At 41.6% G+C, this 16194-nt stretch overlaps 1 protein-coding gene across 1 annotated transcript in view; it reads right to left on the bottom strand.

The window, feature by feature from the left end:
• Nucleotides 1-16194, bottom strand: part of ARHGEF26 (Rho guanine nucleotide exchange factor 26) — a 103112-nt gene that overhangs the window by 41929 nt on the left and 44989 nt on the right. Inside the window, exons 7-9 of the mRNA XM_069975468.1 lie at nt 1412-1564; nt 993-1122; nt 242-316 (exon numbers count right to left, since the gene is read on the bottom strand). Coding sequence (XP_069831569.1) covers nt 242-316; nt 993-1122; nt 1412-1564 — 358 coding nt within the window. The remainder of the gene's footprint in view (nt 1-241; nt 317-992; nt 1123-1411; nt 1565-16194) is intronic.

Below are 16194 nucleotides of genomic sequence, written 5' to 3'. Positions count from 1 at the left end.
CCTATTGGATCAGAACAGGGCCCATGCACAGAACTGACATAGCATGGTTGTATCTCTAGTTACCCAAACTTCCGGCAGCAGGAGTGACTGCACGCCAATCAGGTCAGCAAACATTATGTCTGGTATTAACAAAGTAATAAAACAGCTAGTCACCAGTATAAGATTGGCAGAGAACTGAATAAAATACAGCAGCATTTGATAGCATGCACAGCCATGTAGGAATAAAGTACATCAGACCAACCTTGCTAACTTCTTTCAAGGCTCTTTTACAGGCTTCATACTTAGCGGAATCTTTTGGTGTTTTTTGACAAATGGTCTAAAAATTATAACAAAAATATTTTTTAATAACTTTATGAATTAAAGTATTAACGAACATGTAAATGTCAAAAACATATTCTACAGTCACACATAGAAAACAAATAAACATCTACTTTAAAAAAATTGTGGCTCGCGCCATTGTGTGAACTGACAGGGTTTTAGGCGGCCACTATTCACTGAATAGCGGCCACAGAAAACGGACATGTCAGTTTTCTACTGCGCCGCTAGGGATCCTGGCTGGAGTGTATACTATGTGTATACACTCCGGACGGGATTTCCACAGCCTGCAGCACTACGTAAGAACCACAGAAATCACGGCTGTTGTAACAATGCGTACGTAGTGTGAACATAGTTGTAAGCTGCACTAGTTCAGGCAGGAAAATCTAGGCCTGGTTAAGTCCTCTGGCAGTGAGAACAGCAGGATTTGGTAGTGGACTGGTATTAGGTCTAAGAACAATTGTAGAATTGCACCTATATCATCTATATAGGTGAACAAAAAGATCGATGTGCTTTAGCTGAGCTAAAGATAGTGCAGGACAGCAGAAACATGTGACATACACTTACAGTGCTTCTTGGGTATACATGTCAGTACATAATGTGTAACTTGTGCAAAATAATACTTTAGACTTTAACATTCTATGTAAACCAGCTGCCCCAAATAACAGGAAACTTACATCCATGAGGAGTGGGAGACGAGTAACCCTTTGCATTGGAAGGATGAGGAAAGAGATCATCGGGAGATTCCTGCATTCTTCTTGAGACTCAATTTTCATCAGAACCTCCCTAAAAGATGCATTTGTAGATCTGGGGAAATTTATAAACACATATATTGTTAATGGTCAGAATGTCATGTAAAAAATATAACAGAAATAATGAGTGCAGCATATAAAAGAAGCCAATAAAAGTCATTGTGTGGACCATCTGAGACCGCTGGAGCAATCCTGTATTAGCTTACAAGGAGGAGGCAGGCAGAGGGTGGTGGCCGACTAAAGAGAGACAGCAAAGAGGGCACGTCCTGCCCCAGAATATGGCCATTTTTAATAGGATAGACTAGATTAAAATCACATACAAAAAGTACTCCAATAACCCGTACATTAATTTCTGGAGGGTCCTTTGCTGGTAAACTTCATTAGTGCAATATTTTACATATGGATCAAATGTAGATTTTGCATGTTTCTCCACAATGTCACTGATGTCATCAATGAGAATGTTTCTTTGATGTCTCCCTTCCAGTTCTTTAAAAAATCTAGAAGACACAAATAATAACATGATTACATACAGTATACATAATTCACTAACAAACCAAACTAGTCAGCCAGAATGAGAGTACAATGTACTACATAACTATGCAAATTTCATTTAGGAAGAGATGTACCAGAAGTGTTATATAAAAGAAACTTTAGCCAAAGTTTTAAGGAAACCACTGGGGGAAAACTGATATGCTGGGATATATGTTGCTGGAAAGTCAAAAAACACCAAAAGAGAGAATAATCTCAGGGTCATGCACCACGGCCTCAGGCACTGTATATCAGATTCTTCCAGTGAAACCTTTAGCTGCTTTGTCTCATGATAGTACATTCTGATACATTCTGAGTACACTGCAGGTTGCACGCTGCTCCTGGCTTTAGTACAGACAAAAAAACAGAAGGTGCAGCAGCAACCCACAGGTGCAAGGGCTTACTGTATATACTCCTCCCAGCGTACACACCGTAAACGCCTGCTCTGTAGATATTAAAAAATGAGGATCTTAGCAAACTATTTGATCAAACAGAGTGTACCAGGTCGCCAACGTTAAGGTGTCCTCAGAGACATGATCCCTACTCTAGTATTTTCACACTAGCAATGGCCTCTCCTGGGCTGAATAAGGCTACAACTGGGCAGATAGGAGCCAAATGATCTCTTTTATAGCAGCCTTGGGACATGGGTGGAGTGCAGGCCAACAGGAGGTAGCCACCCCCCCCCCCCCACACATTCAACAGAAAAAAAGGGAAAATTGGCCGCACATCTATGACTCTGTTCACACTGCAGGTTGCACGCTGCTTGTGGCTTTAGTACCATGTAGCTAACGTTAAGGCGACCTCGAGGTTGCTGCTGCACCTTCTGTTTTTTTGTCTGTACTATACTTATTCAGCCCAGGAGAGGCCATTGCTAGTGTGAAAATACTAGAGTAGGGACCATGTCTCGAGGACGCCTTAAAGTAGCGATATGGTACACTCTGTTTGATCAAATACTTTGCTAAGATCCTAATTTTTTTATATCTACAGAGCAGGTGTTTACCGTGCGTACGCTGGGAGGAGTATATACGGTGAGCCCCTGCACCTGTGGGTTGCTGCTGCACCTTCTGTTTTTTTTTGTCTATATATATACAGGGCTCCAGATGGCGACTAAAATGGTCGCCAATGCGACTGACATTTTGCAAATGGCGCCCAGATTTATTAATCTGGGCGCCATTTGCGACTGGCCCCGGCGGCGGCGCGCTGTCTCTTTAAGTATCGCCGGCTGATGCGCGGCTGATGCGCGGCTGCCGGGGGTGTCCCATCCTATCCCCGGCAGCGCGGCGCATCAGTGAGCTGCCTGGGGCCCTGACTTCCGGCACAGGAAGCGCACGTCAGAGATGCTTCCTGTGTCAGAAGTCACAGCCCCGGCGTACAGGGAGCTCACTGACGCGCCGCACTGCCGGGGATAGGACGGGACACCCCCGGCAGCTGCGCATCAGCCGGGGACAGCGCCTGAAGAAGAAGAGGATCGCCGGGGGAGCGGGTTGTCAGGTGAGTTTGTGTGTTTATTTTTTTTAAATACTGCTTAGCATAGAGGAAAGGGGGGAGGGGGTATCTATAAGGGGGGAAGAGAAGGGGGGCATCTATAATGGGGGGAGAGGGGGCCATCTATAAGGGGAGGGGTATCTATAAGGGGGGGGGAGAAGAGGGGGCATCTATAATGGGGGGAGAGGGGGCCATCTATAAGGGGAGGGGGTATCTATAAGGGGGGGAGAAGAGGGGGCATCTATAATGGGGGGGGGAGGGGGCATCTATAATGGGGGGGGAGGGGGCATCTATAATGGGGGGGGGAGGGGGCATCTATAATGGGGGGGGAGGAGGGGGCATCTATAATGGGGGGAGGAGGGGGCATCTATAATGGGGGGAGGAGGGGGCATCTATAATGGGGGGAGGAGGGGGCATCTATAAAAGGAGGGGGCCATCTATAAGTGTAGGGCAAACTGGCTGCAGACACTGGGAGATAGATATATGCACAATTATTATTATCAGGGCCCCTCAGGTGTCTGTATTGTAGGGGGTCACTTGCATTAGTCACTAGGTGAGAGATATATCTATCTATATACACATCTTGTGGGGAGTCACTATGGCTGCAGTCATAAGTCCAGCTCAGTATGTATAGACTGTTGCAAGCTTTTAAAGGGAACCTGTCACCCCCGGTGACGGGGTGACAGGCTCCCAACCCCCCGTTAGAGCCCCCTATACTCACCTCATCGCGCCGGGTCCCGCTTCTGAAGATGGTCGGGTCACGGAGATCTCAGCCGCTGCAGCCCGACACGCACACTGAGAGATGACAGAGCGCTGGACTCTCCCGTCATTCTCTATGAGCGTTGGACTCATCTCTCAGCGCACGCCGGGCTGCAGCGGCTGAGATCTCCGTGACCCGACCATCTTCAGAAGCGGGACCCGGCGCGATGAGGTGAGGGCTCTAACGGGGGGTTGGGAGCCTGTCACCCCGGCACGGGGGTCGACAGGTTCCCTTTAAGTTCAAGTTCAGAAGAGTAAGCCTCATTAAAAGGCTAGCCAAGTGAAGCTGAAGTACTGAGTCAGACTGTATATGGTTGTCAAGTTGCAAGTTTCCATGTTGAACGTTTTCAAACTAAGAAAAGAAAGGATCTAAAGGAGGAGGCCTCTGCACACAGTAAGTCCCATTTAACATAACATTAATTTTACATTTTAAAATGTTGGCGACCAAATATTCTATTTGGCGCCTAAATTTTTCAGGTTAGGAGCCAATGGCTCGCAGGTAAATTTTTTTGTCTGGAGCCCTGATATATATATAATATATAAATATATATATATATATATATATATATATATATATATATATATATATATATATATATATACACACACACACATACACACCAAAGGCTAGTCAGTTTTGTTTGCTATAATAAAATGGCTTCAGAGCATACAGTGAATTACAGCTTGCTCCTTATGGGACTTCAGTTACAAATCAGAGTTGCATACAATAGGCGCATAAACTGTACCAAAGAGCAATAAAAGAAAGAGACCTGGCCTAAAGAATCATTCATTCTGACATCATGTGTCTGTATGTTTTTACATTTGGAAAAGATGGTGCAAGGAGGAACTATGGAAATGGAAGAAGGAAACCTCGGACCCTGCTACTCTATGCAAATGTTTCTTTGACATCTGTCGTATACCTAAATATTGTTTCAGACCAAGTATACCCGTTTATGATAATGGTTTCTAACGGCAGGATAATGGACCCTGTCACACTGCAAGAAATGGTCATTACTAGTGCAAATAACATGACAAAGTGCTGCTGACTTTACCTCCAAATTATTCTCCAGGTTTCAATCCAATCAGAATACATAGGAACCAAATAAAAAATCTCAGGGCCCTTTTACATGGGCTGACTATTATTCCTAGCAATGCTCATTTACCCAATAATTTGCTCATGTAAAAGGGCCAGCGATCAGCTGGCAACCTCATTGGCTGATCTCACCTTTTGTGTGGCCCAGCCACATGACTGATCGTGCCTTGTAGAAGCATTGCGAACCAGCGCCAATTTGGGTTGCTGAAATCCCGCTCAGTCTATCAATGTGCTGTCCCGCCGCAAACACTGATTGGCTGAGCAAGACGTCAGTGACCGGGGAGCCGGGGAAGCATGCGGGAGCGTAGCAGGTAATGTATTAGCTCATGAGTCAAGCCCTATTACATGGGGTGATCTTCAGGAGCAAGCGAGCGTCGACCTGTCAGGTCAACGCTCGCTTGCTCCTCGTTCCCCACTTTCCAACAGCAAGTGGGTAAGTGCGGGGGAGGGAGGGCCGTGGGGAGCTGCGGGGGGTCTCCCCGGACGATCTTTGGATTGTCTGGAAGCCAATAGGAGATAGCTGTGGTCTGCTACCACCGCTATTACACGGAGTGACGGCAGCAAATTGTTGCTCTCCACATCGTTTGTCTTTCAACATGTTCAAAGACAATGAAAAACAACAATCAGCCGACATTAATCAGGTCGGCTGACCATAGTCTTTTATTACACAAAGTGATATCGGCCGTAGTGGTTAATAATCGGTCAAATACAGCAGATAATCGATTCATGTAATAGGGCCTTTAGGGATAAGTCAGCAGTGGCTACATTCTAACAAAGGAATGATAATCTGCTGCAAGAATGCGGAGCCATAGCCGACAACTGTGCTCGGCATTGCAGCAAAACTTGAAGCGTGGAATCCTTGAAGCTACCCTTAAAAATAAATAAAGATAACGCTGAGGGTCCCATTATAATAAGTACTTAGCTGATGCTTCACCCGTTCTACAAACAGCAGCTGCTCATGTTTAGGTAGTGGTTAATATTAGGTTACTAGAGGGAATTGTGAACAGGAAGAATGAAAAACAATGTCGCAAGAAGATTATTGTTTGCCAAATAAAATGTTTACTCATGCTAATCCCTGCCCTGATGAAGTAAAAAAAAAACAGCGTCGGGACGGGCCGCAGGCTACTTAGTACATCCAGTCCTCTCGAGAGCTAGTAATAATGATATAAAAATTCAATCACAATCCGGCCATAAGAGTATTCTCACATTACACACAAGACTGAACTTACATAATAGAAATAGCAGACTGATACTGTCATCATAGTTTCCTTTTACAAGGTACTAATTATTTTATATTTATAACAGCATTACTAATAGCTGGTAGTAGCACATAAAACGCTAGTGGAGACACGGGAGGTTTTCGAATGAGAATGTAAGTTTCATGGTTCTTACAAGCTGGTGTTGCAATTCATTATATAAAAGAAAGACTAATGTATACATGACAAATAAGGAATGTGTATGAGATACTAAAACCACATAAGGAATAGCCACACGCTGACTGATGTCTTCATAAGAGTGAATAAAAATTCAACAGGAACTTGGCTTTAAAGAAATATTTTATAAAAAGATCATGTTCCTAATAAAATAGTGATAATGATAAAAGACTAATTTAACACATTACAAAGCCTAGTGGTCAGGGATTTATAGAAGGTTAAAATCAAAGAGAGCAGCCAGACAACTAATTTAACTCCAGTGAATCAAATAACAATAGAAAGCTTTGCAGACCAATGATAAGATAAGTATCCACCAGGGGAGGATAAGGGGGCTGGGATAGTTCTTATGGCTATGAAAATGTTTCATAAAGAAGGTTTACTCCTATCAGGAGATTAGAAAAGTTTGGAGATTAAGGTCCTGGCAGATCCCTGGGACTACATACTCTTACCAGGTTCAGCAAAAACTTTGCGTTAAAATCCAGGAGTTGCCTACTGGGCAGAAGACATGTCCCATTCCCTATTCATTCCCATTCACCATACTGTTTACTAAGTTTCTGACATGTGTGGGGTACTGTGAGAAGTGAATTACCCTTCTATTTGATTTATGTATCTAGCTTTCAACGTGGGTTTTTCTGTTTTACTTAGAATTTTAGTTGTAATCACTGACACCTTTCCTGCTATAGGTAATTGATCTTCTTGGTGCATATATCATATAACCCGTTACTGGGACACATTGCTGAAATTGTGGAACATTAGAAGTAACACCATTATATACCAGTATTGTAAATAATATGGATATGAAGCATCAAAATTCTTCCTTCAGGCATCAAAGAAATTCCCAGAGGAACAAGAGTGCTACTTAGCACACATCTTTAGCTATTGTGACACAGCTATATTTATATGAAGGTTGTTTATAGCTACAGATATGAGGTACAGCGATGGGGACCAAGCTTGCACCAAGTAATGCAATTTTTATCCTGTGGCTTTTATTTTAAAGGGATTACTAAAGAGAACTAAACATGATTTTTTTTATTGATAAAATGTATATATACTAAAATAAATGTCATGTATATAAAATATTAGATACAATACAAAAATATTTGCTAGAGCCCAAACACTTGACATTCTAATCCCGCAGCCTGGAGAAGATGGATGCAGCCCTAAGGTTCTTACTTACTGTGTGTTTGCTCATCTCTAATATTTACAATATACAGTATACAGAAATCATAGCACATACTGTAGCACATGGATGCTGGGCTGTCTGAACAACATGGAAACAACCAATGGCGCAAGCCTGAACTTCCTTTAAGTTCGCTCATCTCTTGTGGGCGATTCTTCCAAGTTCTATGCCAAGTAATGAATAGCTGAGCGGGGACATCCTTTGTGTCGGGAAGAAGCTCTGTGCAATGGGATCTTCACTGTTGCAATGAGAACTGGTTGCATGTGAGTATTACCCTAAGCCGTTTTAAATGTATTTTTGTCTGGACAACCCCTTCAAAAGTAGTAGCACCAGTCTATATTGTTTCAAGTCTCTATAGAACTTTTTCTTCCAAAGCTTAAAATACCAAGAGGTGGTGCTGTTGAGAAACTAGAATCTCTGGATGCTCCAGCAGCACAATACTATGTGACTAGCTTACTGCATATAGAATGGGATCGCTCTGTTCTATGCATACTCTGCACCATGTCACTTTTTTATTGTGTACCAGAAAATGACAAATGTCATCTCTTGGTTGGAAGTGAATTATGCAGTTGGCATTGCCCCCTACTGACAGATAAGGATTGCTTTGAATAATAGTAACAATGAGCTTTTTGTACTGCTTTCAGTTTGGCTCTCCAACTTGGACACAACTAATTCCAGAACTGGCAAGTGGCTGCGGGTGTCGGGAAGAAAATATAAGTTGTTTACTGGGAGTTCTTTGTATGAGATGGCAGTGTATATACCTAAATACGGTCAGTGTCAGAATAATGAACCCGACTGACATATGCTGTATAGTGAAATAACCCAGCACACAGTAGAAGCAGAGCTGAGTGTGTCATCTGACACAACTAATCAGGATATTGCGGGGTGTAATCAGTCGGTGTACACTGCACTGTGCATAAATGTACTACACAAATAAGCAGCACATACAGCTCTGCTACCTCTGAATATACACATGCTGTATATGCAGGCAAAACACTCTTATTAATGCAAAATCATGAAGCCATTAATGGACACCTGATGTTTGATTTATAATGTTCACAGATTACACAATGTTCTACATATGTATGCATCACTTTAGGTCTATAAATATGAACAGGTGTAAGCTCTGATGTCACATCATTGTACAAAGGTCACAGTGATAATAGAGGAGGATTTATAGGTTTAGCAAGCTAGAAAATGTGACAGATCTACATACAGTACATAGTCACATTACATTAGTATAAGACAATGGAGGATAATAATAGTGCAACACTATAAGAGGCCGTACGAAATGGGTCTGTACTTAGGCAACTTGTGTGAGGCTGAAGAAGCTTCCTGTCATGTGATTGGGGGATAAGATCAGAAACAACACAAGAACATATTATATTATTTTACTGAAAGAGTAGTAGATACTTGGAACAAACTTCCAGCAGATATGGTTGGTAAATATACAATAACTGAATGTAAACCTGCCTGGGATAAACATATATCTATCCTGAGATAATAAGATGGGAAATCCTAAAAGGGCAGACTAGATAGACCCAGTGGTCTTTTTCTGCTGACAGTCTTCTATGTTTCTATAGATGGCAGTAAATGGAAAGTTCATATAATACACAGAACACAGTATCTATATTATTCTGTATGTCTGCAAAATGTAATGTAGTAAATGGAAATACAATGATGATGAGGTGACACTTCATAAACACTACTGGCTGGCACCACATCCCCCCCTCTCACTCGAATCTAGCTTTTATTTGACGAAAAATTGCTGAGGTGTTCAAGTCCCGAACTGAAAAAATCAATCCCTGTAAAAACAGGAGGAAAGGAGAACGAGTCTGCACTTAAATCATACCAGATGGGAACATTTCCACACTACGCAAACCACCCAGAAACTGCAGGAGATGGAAATACTACTACTGACCATATACCATCTAGTACTGTGTCACTGGGAACAAAAGAACATGTGGATTGGACAGACGCCATTTTAATGGCTTTTACTAATGAATTTTCTTTGGATAAAAATAGCATAAGGCATAAGGATGTAAACTAGAGAGGGCATATAAACCACAACTCAAGGACTTCACTGAAAGGGTTAAATTTTCTTTTGTACAAATTATCAAATATTAGATAATGACAGAATTCCATACAATCGCCTATATAGATATACTATACAGACTACTATATCCCTTGGCATGTAGGAGGACTCTGTGCCTATAGCTGAGTATATGCAGAGCATACAGTACATACGCACTGCAGATTTCCTGTAGTCCGCCACTACTTATAAACAGTGAAGCCGACCAAACACCTTAGACTAAAATAAGCAGAAGTTTAATGGGACTGGCTGATGATATGATGTGTACAGTACGGAGGCATCCCCAGTAGCGATTTAGCTGGTTTTCAGCATGTCATATTATTTAAGGTAGTTGGTGAAGATACCTATCGACAATAGCAATCAAATATATATGGAAGCCTTAAGACAGCAACAGTTTTGTATTTTAATTCCCTGCAGTCATTTACACTTCCACTAAATGAATGAAATGCAATAGTGATTGTGCATCTACTTTGATACTATGACATATCCCTGTAAGGTAAGTGGTACCTGTTAGAAAATACAGTACCTGTCATGGTCAGGCCCAGGCCTTCCACCCCCACCATGCTTCTGCACTTGCTGCCTCTTGTAGTTCCTTTTGCAGCCTGTAGGGCGCATGTGCATGCTCTCTCTGACATGTGATAGGCAAGCATGGACACCCACATCTGTTCCCTGACCAAATGGCACAGGTCATAACCTATTTAAATGACCCACACCAATTCCAATTCCTTTTCATTCTAGTGAAGGTGTTCCTGTCCATCTGCTTAGATTCTACACGCAATCCCAACTGCACCTCTGCCTGACCTTCTGTACCATATTAGCTTTCCTGTCTATGACCTTAACTGCAGACCACAAACCTGAGCCTGCCTGCAACAACCATTCTGCCTGTCTCAGATCATACTACTCCACTACCTGCTCACAACCTCAGCTAGAAGCTGGACTTGCTTCTACCTATCCACCCAGTACTTGGCACTGGTGTTTCATGGCCTGCTGGACCGGCCCCAGCAGCCACATGCAGATGCCCATACCAGGGGCGGATTAACTTTACTGTTTGCTGTTCACCAAGCTTGGGCCCCCCCAAAACCAATGTAACTATGGCTGCACTAACTTAAGTCTTTTTCCTCCATAATGCAGCCTGTAAAGGACCTGTGGTGACATCATTATCACATGATAAGGTCCTTCAATGTATTCTCTAATGTTACTGCATTGTCTCCTGGCTGCAGTTTTGCCCTGATTTAAGCAAAATTGCGGTAAAAAGCAGCAATTTTTATGCAAATCATGACTGAACATAAGTCTGTTTGGGGGGCCATGGGTCCCTCAGGAACTCAGAGCCACTGGCCCATACAGGCCGGTTATATGTAGGGGCTACTTAGGAAACACCCTTGAATGTGGCCCCAAGCCAAAGAAGTTGGGTGACACAATGTGTCCACACCCATTACCCGTTACAGGTGTGTTCATTAATGACAAAATCTGAAACACTACTTTACTAAGTCAATGTTCACATTTATGTTTTATAACATCAAGAACAGTGCTGCTGTCAATTACTATAGTCTTCAAGAGATAGCAGATATTATGCGCCCCTTCCGCCTCACGGAGTAGTACTGTAAGGCAGGCGTAGCCGGCTCGTTAGGAGCCCTATGAATCCCCCAATAGGACACTGTGCAGACAAGAGGATCTCACACTTACGTCACAGTTATGGTATTCTAGATCGTGTGGCGAGCTCCTAGACCGATAAACAGGAATGGTGAGGATCGACCCTATGGCCTGCCCCTTTTATTGGTCTTCGATACACCAGTAGCTGTTATTTTGGTTCTCACGAGAGGCCCGATTGCCTCTTTCATTTCATTGTATTTCTATGTTATTACACTCATATCAGACATCGTGATGACTATTGCACATCCTCTGTATTCTCTCCTGGTGCCTTACCCCTGGATCTCTGGTATCCTTGTTTTGTTTGTATGTAGAAAACCTAGTAAAAAGTTATTTAAAAAATAAAATAAAAATAGTGCTGCTTGCAGTGAAATTGCTGGATGAAATCATGATGGGCCCTATTATGTCAATGCAACCAACATATCTGCTATGGCACTAATGTCATCTCAGCCGAAGAAGAACAAGTTTTGTCATTTTCTACAACATTGCTTATCGTACCTGTACATTTACTGTACAACAGCTGAACCCCTCTGTAATTAATAGAGGAATAAAGATTTTTACAGATCCATATGTCCTTTATCGAGCTGAAGACATAATGTACCTTCATATTCTATGATAACACAGTGAAGAAAGAAACGCCTACGCCGATTTTCCATACTGCAGGACCTTGGACCTTATGAACATATCATTGTGTAATTGTAGTAGCAATAAAAACAAACCTGCAATGTAATTACTTTCAGCTATAGAAATGTTAAGGCACACCCAATAGCCAGGTATCTTATATCTGTCCATCTTATTTCTATAAACTACAAAGCCCCCACACCTCCTGTTATGTCAGACGCAGTGATACACGGATACAAACTAACAACTTGAACAGATGTGGATGACTCCTCCAGCTCCAACATACATTATTCTTGGCTCTAGAGCAGCCATTAATATTCCCTCTGTGATCATTAGTTCCCCGGCACCTTGAATTATGTATCATGTGTTGTATTATAATATGTATTATATTCTGTAATAAATATTTAAAGTTTTGCTCTCTGTGCCTTATGCATTCAGAAACATCCCTGAAAAGTGGAAAGTAACAATATGCTTGCAGTAATGTGCACAACGTTTTTGTCAATATTTACACCCTAAGGGTACAAACCCACTTGACGTATTTGCTGCGTGAATCAGTCTTAAAAATAAGCAGGCAAAACGCAGGTTGGCTTTATACAATTGTTCTGCGTTAAAATACGCAGTTGCGTATTTTTGAAGCGTGAAGCTACATGCGTTTTTCGCACAGGTTGTTAACAACTGATGCTTTGCTAACTTGCTAACAACAAGCTTCACGCTTCAAAAATACGCAATTGCGTAAATGCAGAACAATTGTATAAAGCCAACCTGCGTTTTGCCTGCTTATTTTTAAGACTGATTCATGCAGCAAATACGTCAAGTGGGTTTGTACCCTAAAAAAAAAATCAGCCCTCTTCTTTGTAATCTTTTAGCTTTTTTTCTGTTTTCAGGCACTTTTTTTTATTCCTATTTATTTATTTACTTATTTTTTTGCTACATAAAAACTAGTATGCAATTTGCAAACTAGCTATTTCTAGGGATAATTGACAATTGGCTGGAAAAAAGGGCCCAAATTACTGTGTGTGAACATAGCCAGAGCCTGACAACAGGTACTAAGAGTTAAGATATGAGGTACTAACCCTAAAGTGCATGTGGTGCATGTGGACCGGGCCTGAAATTACCTTAAGGACCGGGCAAATTGTCACTTTCACATTTTCGTTTTTTCCTCCTCGCCTTCTCAGTCCCATAACAATTTTCCACCTACAGGGCCATGTGAGGTCTTGTTTTTTTCAGGAACAGGTGTACTTTGTTATGGCATCTGCCATAAAATAAATGATGGAACCCCCAAAATATCATTTAAGGGGTGAATTTGGGTTAAAAAAATGTGATTCCGCAAATTTTGGGGGGCTTCCATGTTTAGGTAATGCACTTTACAGTAAAACTGACATTTTTCCTTTATTCTATAGGTCAGTCTGAACACAGCGATATGCAGGTTTACTAGGTTTTCTAACGTTTTACAATTTTTATTAGCAGTAAGACTTTTTTTTTTTTTGCAAATGGGTATATTTAAAATGGCCCTATTGTGACTCTTATAGCGCTTTTATATTTTCACCTATGGGGTTTTATGGGGTGTAATTTTTTTTTGCGCCAGGATCTCTAGATTTTATTAGTAACATTTTTTTCTAGATCAAACGTATTGATCACTTTTTATTGCTTTTTTTAAAATTACTTTTTATGTATAAAAAAATAATCTCTCCATCCATGCGACATTTTATGTGGCAGTTGCGTATCTTAGGCAAAGTCATTCCTTCTCCATACCCCACAATCAACGCCTCCACACGATTATGGCTTCATCCTATTGTCAGATCAGGATTGCTACCCACTAGATATCTGAAATTACCTATGCAGGTTGTGCAGCAACAGATTCCCAATACTAATTATGGAAAGTGGATAGCTACAGGCCTATCTGAGCTAGGGAAAGCATTTGGACCCCATGGGTTTCTAGATTTCACAACCATAGCACATAAATACAGTCTATCAAATAAAGATTTTTATAAATTTTTACAATTGCGTCACTTTATAAATTTGAAACCTTTTTTGAAAACCCAATTTTAAAGACAAAGCCATAACTAAAGCATATAGGTCCCTATCTAATGAAGACGCTATGCCCCCTGCAATACACAAATGGGAACAGGAGCTACACATTTCCCCAACGATGCAGCAATGGTCCCACACGTTTACTATAACTAACTCAGTATCCCACAGTGTCAACCACATTGAAGCGTCCAGAAAAATGTTATATAGATGGTATCTTACGCCATACAGAATATCTAAAATTTACCCCAACTGTCCCAACATTTGTTGGAGGTGTGGTGAACCAGTGGGCACTCTGCTGCACGTGTGGTGGCAATGTCAAAAGATTGCGCCATTGTGGCACCACATATTCATCCTGTTAAAAACAAATCTTCTTTTTGATCCCCCTTGGGGCCCAGACACTGCATTACTGCACCTGAACCTAGAAGACATGCTATTGCAAGACGTCACCATTATGGTTCACGTACTAACAGTAACTAGAACTAAGATTGCATCCCATTGGAAAAGCACTAACCTACCAACCATCCCAGAAGTAATAGCAGGAGTAGCTTTTAATTACTCTATGGAATTCATGATTGCTAGAAAGGTGAATAAAATACCTCGATTCCACAAACAGTGGATTAAATGGTCAGACTACAAAACGGCCTACCCCTAAAATACTTCAAGGGACTACAAGGAACGCTATCTTCTTCCCTTCCTATTCTCCCTTCTTATGTGAACCTTTCTATTTCCCCTCTATGGTTATTTGCAGGAGAGTGTTAGCGAATAACCTAAGATCAAGTACTGATGTGCCATGTTTATGCCATGTTTACTGTATATCCAAATAAGACAAACAATATTAACTGGTTTTGCTTTATTTCAAAGTTGTAAGACCCTGATTCACTGATGTTTTACCCTCCTTTTCCTACTACGCTATATTTTACCCCTTATCTGTTATCTGTTCTATCCATTATTTTTTGTTCGGTAAAGTTCACAACCGAATACCTCCCCCATGTACACGTTACTTGGTAATTGGCTTGGACTTTCAGCTGTATACAGGAACCGGACAACCCTACGATGTATGCTTTATGGTTTATGTTACTATCCATTCTTATGTCCGTACCTTGGCACTTTTTCCTGAGCCTATACGTTCTATGTTTTACTTTATATTGCATTGTATGTACTATCCTTTATTCCTCAATAAAAAATAAGTTACAAAAAAAAAAAAAAATCTCTGCATTTTTTATCGCTTTTTTCATGCTGTTCACCGTGTGCGAAATATATTGATTTATTTTAATAGATTGGACGATTACACACACTACGGCATATTATATGTTAATTAACTTTATTATTTTTATGTGTTTTATGTATAAAATGGGAAGGGGGTGTGATTTTCACTTTTATTGGGGGAGGGGCTTTGAGGCATTTTTTAAAACTTTCATTGATGCCTTTTTTTTTTTTTTACACTTTTATAGTCCCATTAGGGGACTTTTACTTACATACATTTGATTGAATACACTGATCACTGCTATGCCATAATCTGTAATCTGCGATCTTCTGATAGAGCCTGTCTGTGGTCTGTGGCAGACTCTACCAGAAGATCGGACTGCACGGAGGTTAGCATTAGACCTCCGTCAGTCAGGCCATACGATCAGGACCACCGCAAACACGCTGCGGGGGTCCTGATCAGTAAGTGACCGGAGACGCTCTGGTCACTTACACTGAAACGGCACGATCGTGGCGCGATTGCGGCATTTAAGAGGTTAATGGTGGGCGGCCGTGAGATCGCGTTCACGCGCCATTGAGGGAGAGGGCCTGGCTGCAGATAGCAGCCAGTCCTCACTCACTATGGGGTGGGCTCAGCTCATGAGCACGCTCCATAGCCTGGGAGAGTGGCAGGGCGTACATTTAGGCCCTCCTGCCTTAAGGCCCAGGCAGCAGGGGCGTAAATGTAAGCCTGTTGTCCTTAAGGGGTTAAAGGGGTATTCTACTTAAACACAACTTTTCATATGTTGCTGCCCAAGAAGAGACCAACATTCCATACTTTTCTCTCCATCTTTCCCATCTGTCCCCTCCTTTTAGCGACACTAATGTAAATAAGTCCCTATCTGAAACTTTGTAGCTTCTTTGTAATGCTGGGAGGGTTAAAGAGGTTATTCAGCGTTAGAAAAACATGGCCACTTTCTCCCAGAGATAACATGACTCTTGTATCCAGTCCAAATGTGGTTTGCAATTAATCTCCACTCAGTATAATGGAACTGAGTTGCAAAACCTGCACCCAA

The sequence above is a fragment of the Dendropsophus ebraccatus genome, chromosome 6 (genome assembly GCF_027789765.1).
Source record: "Dendropsophus ebraccatus isolate aDenEbr1 chromosome 6, aDenEbr1.pat, whole genome shotgun sequence".
NCBI classification, from domain to species: domain Eukaryota; kingdom Metazoa; phylum Chordata; class Amphibia; order Anura; family Hylidae; genus Dendropsophus; species Dendropsophus ebraccatus.
Note: the sequence above shows the minus strand (reverse complement) of the source record. Positions and strands in the feature narration are given on the sequence as shown.